This window comes from Trichinella spiralis (genome assembly GCF_000181795.1).
Source record: "Trichinella spiralis strain ISS 195 chromosome Unknown Scfld538, whole genome shotgun sequence".
NCBI lineage: Eukaryota > Metazoa > Nematoda > Enoplea > Trichinellida > Trichinellidae > Trichinella > Trichinella spiralis.
In genome coordinates, this window is record NW_003527477.1 from 1 (window position 1) to 4,178 (window position 4,178).

General features: G+C 32.1%; 1 protein-coding gene across 1 annotated transcript; it reads right to left on the bottom strand.

Annotated features, from left to right (window-relative positions):
- Positions 1-326: 326 nt before the first annotated feature.
- Positions 327-2,875, bottom strand: Tsp_12901 (putative thioredoxin). Its single transcript, XM_003370785.1, has 9 exons — positions 2,591-2,875; positions 2,103-2,260; positions 1,798-2,028; positions 1,630-1,731; positions 1,406-1,565; positions 1,226-1,342; positions 1,025-1,157; positions 778-966; positions 327-700 (listed from the first exon to the last, which is right to left on the bottom strand). Exons 1-9 carry the CDS (start codon positions 2,873-2,875, stop codon positions 327-329), a joined length of 1,749 nt encoding a protein of 582 aa, XP_003370833.1.
- Between the last annotated feature and the right edge of the window lie 1,303 nt (positions 2,876-4,178).

Sequence of the window (4,178 nt, forward strand, 5' to 3'; positions counted from 1 at the left end):
CGTGATATCAAAGCTATACAAGACATAATCAAGGAAAGTTTAACTGTTGTTAACTGTTTTATGGTCTTTTTTTTTTATTTTGCTCTGTTCTACATACATTTTCTGACAATGTTAACTTTAATTTGTTGTTGATTAATTTAATTGCATCGATGAAAAGGAATTAATATTAAATAATAATAATAATGTTTATTTTTTTTAAAGTTTATCATATTATTATTGCACAGACGTGTTCAAATTTTAAATTTTTAACAAATGTAAGACCACAAACTGTTCATTTACCAAGAAAACCAGTTTGGCAAATAGTAAGTTAGAAATGAATTTGAATTTCATTTTTTGTAATATCCTGATTTAGATGAAAACTTTGAACGCAACAGTCGTATCATAAAATACAGCAAAACAGCAATCGAGGAGCATATTATCCAGACAATCAAGCACAGGCTTATTTGATTCCAATCCAACCAACCGTTTTTATCTTGCCTGTATTCGACTGCGACGTTATCATTCCAGAACCGTTGAAATTTGGGATGAATCTCTTTCAACTCTTTGTCGTTGGAATTCATTTTCAGTTCGGAGTAAAATTTGACCAAAAATTCCAACACTTCCCCATTATTCCAAGATTGTTCATCAGAGCCACACTTGGGACACAGTGAATTTGGTGGAAATTGTTGCTTGGGATGTGTCGGATCTTCGCTGGGCTTGCCTGAATAAAATGACAAACAAATCATGCACATTGAAAAAGTGGACAATCTATGAGAAAGAGAGACGGAGCAGTTGAACCTTTCAGAAAATAATTAGCACGATTATGAGAACGCCACAGCCAAAGCACAACATCTTCGGCATTTTCGACGTTTTCGTCAATTTTTGCCGCTCCTTTTCCAAAATTTGTGGCACATTCTTCGCAGCCGAAAAATTCCCTCACATAACCGGCAATATGCTTGAGCACAATTTTCGGATCAAAATTATTCTCTACAACAATTCCCAGTTCAGTAGAAAAACTCATCCGCTAATTACCGCAAACAATCACTTTTCCCATCCATTCTGTAAGCATTGACAGTGACAGTATGGAAAAGCATCCACAAACCGCACGGATAGCCACGATATTCAGAACTGCTGCCTTTACATGTTACCCAGTTTATCGCTGATGGAAAATTTTCCTCCTGAAAAAAAAGAAGGTAAGCGAAATAGCATTTATTTTACTTTACTTCTGTATTAATTTATTATATACCTTGACCATTTGCAATTGATGGGAAAAATCCTTTGACAACACTTGTTCTTGGTCAGAAAACCACTGAACAAGTTGATCAAGCACTTTGCTTACAGTCTTCATTTCGGGAGGCAAGTACTGCAATTGCAACATTATCAATCAATGATATCAACAATTAATCAAATAGATTTTCAAATTTACTTTCGCAGTTGTGCTCAAGAAGTTCTTCAGCGCTGTTAATTTTTCACCTGTGATAACTTTTCTCATCGGGATTTCATGTTCTAGCATGTAGCTGAGCGCAGATTTCAAATCGCTCAAATGTAGCTGTTCTTTAGGAGCGACAAAATTATCATTATTCACTCTGAAAAAGAATTAATTTAATTTTCAAAAATGCATTTTCATAATCTCTTTCTTCTTCTCTTTACTTCTTCTTTTCATCCTTCTTTGTGTCTTCAATTTTCTTTGTCAAATCAACTGAACAATACACTCTGACAATTTCACGCATCATATTCAAATTTAAGGGTTTACTAAAAATGATTATATTTTTTTTCAAAACAAAAGACAAAACGATTAAACAATTTATAATGATTTACGGTGATTCGTAGATGCTTTGGTGTTCTTTGCGCTTGAATATTGCCAAAGTAGGAACATTCAACTGTTGTTGTTTAGCATACTGATGCTGAGGTGTTGCCAAACGAACGAGAATATTTTTATATTTCATCGAATCCAATACTAGCTGTTCTCCAAGAAATTCTTTTGATTCAGGACTTTGGAAGACAATTACTACGTTGTTCAATTCTTCTTCATTTTCAAATAATGATTCACTGCCAGTATTTCTAATAGAAAGTATTCAAAGATAATACTTTGGATAAGTTAGTTGATCTAGATTAAATTTTACTCTTCAATGTAATTCAAATTTGGCCATTCACTGTGCTGTTTCTCTTCATATTCTTTCACAATGAGTTCCGTTAACTTCGTGAGCAACTGATCAGTCGTTCTCGGATGATCTTCAATGAATACTCCATCGTTTGCAGAAGAGCTTTTCACTGGAAAGTACTTAAACAAAAAAAAACGGAATAAACATTATTACAAAAATATCTATCAGAATATATATCTTATTTTTCTTTGTTATAAGGAGAGGTCAAATAGCCGATTATACTTTTGATTTTTCGACAATAGTTATATTTTCAGCTTGTATTGAAAACAAAAAGAGAATACATTACAACAGTTCAATTTACCTTCAACGATGGAAATAGTTCTATTGAATGATCCGTACAAAGATCATCGTTGTCATCATCAGCACAGTCAAGGGCAGCAAATTTGACCACACGTGACCAATCTGTTTAGAAAAAGAAAAGGAAACCAAAATGGACATTTAATATTTACTTGATCAACAAACAGTATAGAAAATTTGCTACACTTGCCTGCCGTTTGCTGTGCAAATTCTTTATATGTAGGCGCAAAGCTGATACAATGTCCACACCATCTGTTGTAATAAAGTACAATATAAAGAACAGGTTGATTGTAGATAATTTTGTCGAAATTTGTTTGGCCGAGAATATCAACTTGATCTTCTTCTGTGAACAAGCCTCTATCTGGTACTTTGGCTACATTTCTACTTTGAGCTAATGGTAAAGTTAGTAGTAAAAACGACACAAAAAGTTTATCCATGGCGCAAAAAAACAAGATACAGGCGTGTGTGTATATCGACGAAATTCAGTTCTGCTGATGTCTTCTAGTGTTTCGACTGAAAATTTTCATTTCAACATAAAAATGATGCTTATGGTGTAAATATTACAAATATTACACGTCAAGTAATATTTACGTACTGAAACAGTAAAATAATATGGTACATTCACTTGTTTAATCAACTGTGATTTTGGTTTACGGTAGTATTGCAGGTAAAATAAATAATTATCAGGCACAATTGTTTTTACCAATTGTTATGAATTTTTTGAGATGGTGTAAATATTTTTTATTGATGAAATAATTTTATAAATAGAAAATAGTAAATAACTGTTATGATTATAGAAATATTTTTGTTTAAAGTATTAACTTTTTGGAGATAAGTTTTAGTATTTATAGTTTTAGATCATTATGTATTTGGAACTTTTTGACGGTTGAAGTGAGAAAAGATTTTTTTGTTTGAAATTTAATGAAGAAAATTATTTTCATTAAATAGGAATTAGGACTTGGGAAGGAAACTGTGATGTCAGCCAGTCGAATGCGGTCATTGGAAATATCGTTCGTGCATTTTCATGTATTATAATATTGTGCTTTCTTTTTCTTCCTCTTCTTCTCAGTGGAAATTAGATCAAACATGGAAAACCATTAAAGCATCATGTTTTTTTTGCATGTAGTTTTTTTCTTGAAAAAATATTCAACTCGTGCATTGGATCGAGTGGAATTGTCGGCAAATTTCCCTTTCTTTGCAACCCACATTGACTCTTTTTATTTGCAATTTCATCATTTGGAACACGTATGCTATTATTGTTGACAATCTTCTCTGCAAACACAAATTTTTGACGTGTAATTTGTTAACAATACTCTTTCTCTCTTCTCTATTCACTGTGTCAAAATTTATTCTTCTTTTTAAACTAATTATTCAACTCTACTGTTTCCAAATTTGAAATAAAAATTTCTTACCGTTTCGGATTTTTGTATATTTTTTTTCATTTGCACCATTTTAATGATTTATCCAGGGTTTATTTTTTTTCCTCTATAAATTTTTTCCTCCTATTCAAAATCAACTTTGTGGGGTCTCAAACCGTTCACACGTGTTTTTCTCAAATATCACAAATGTGAAAGAATTTGTTCCTCTCTTTGTTACCCTTGTGTTGGGCAATTTCTTTATTTTCCAAAATAAAATTTCAAATTTTGGAAATTTTCCTTTACCTGGTAAAGGTCTGGGTTTTTTCGAGGTGGTCAAACAAACCCGATTACTACAACTCGCATTATGGTAATACCTTTTTTC

Coding starts and splice junctions, on each gene's coding strand:
- Tsp_12901 (XM_003370785.1), bottom strand. CDS start 2,875: ATGGATAAACTTTTTGTGTCGTTTTTACTACTAACTTTACCATTAGCT. Junction 1,343..1,405: donor TCTTGAGCACAACTGCGAAA/GTAAATTTGAAA, acceptor TTGCAATTGCAG/TACTTGCCTCCCGAAATGAA. Junction 701..777: donor TGCTAATTATTTTCTGAAAG/GTTCAACTGCTC, acceptor CATTTTATTCAG/GCAAGCCCAGCGAAGATCCG.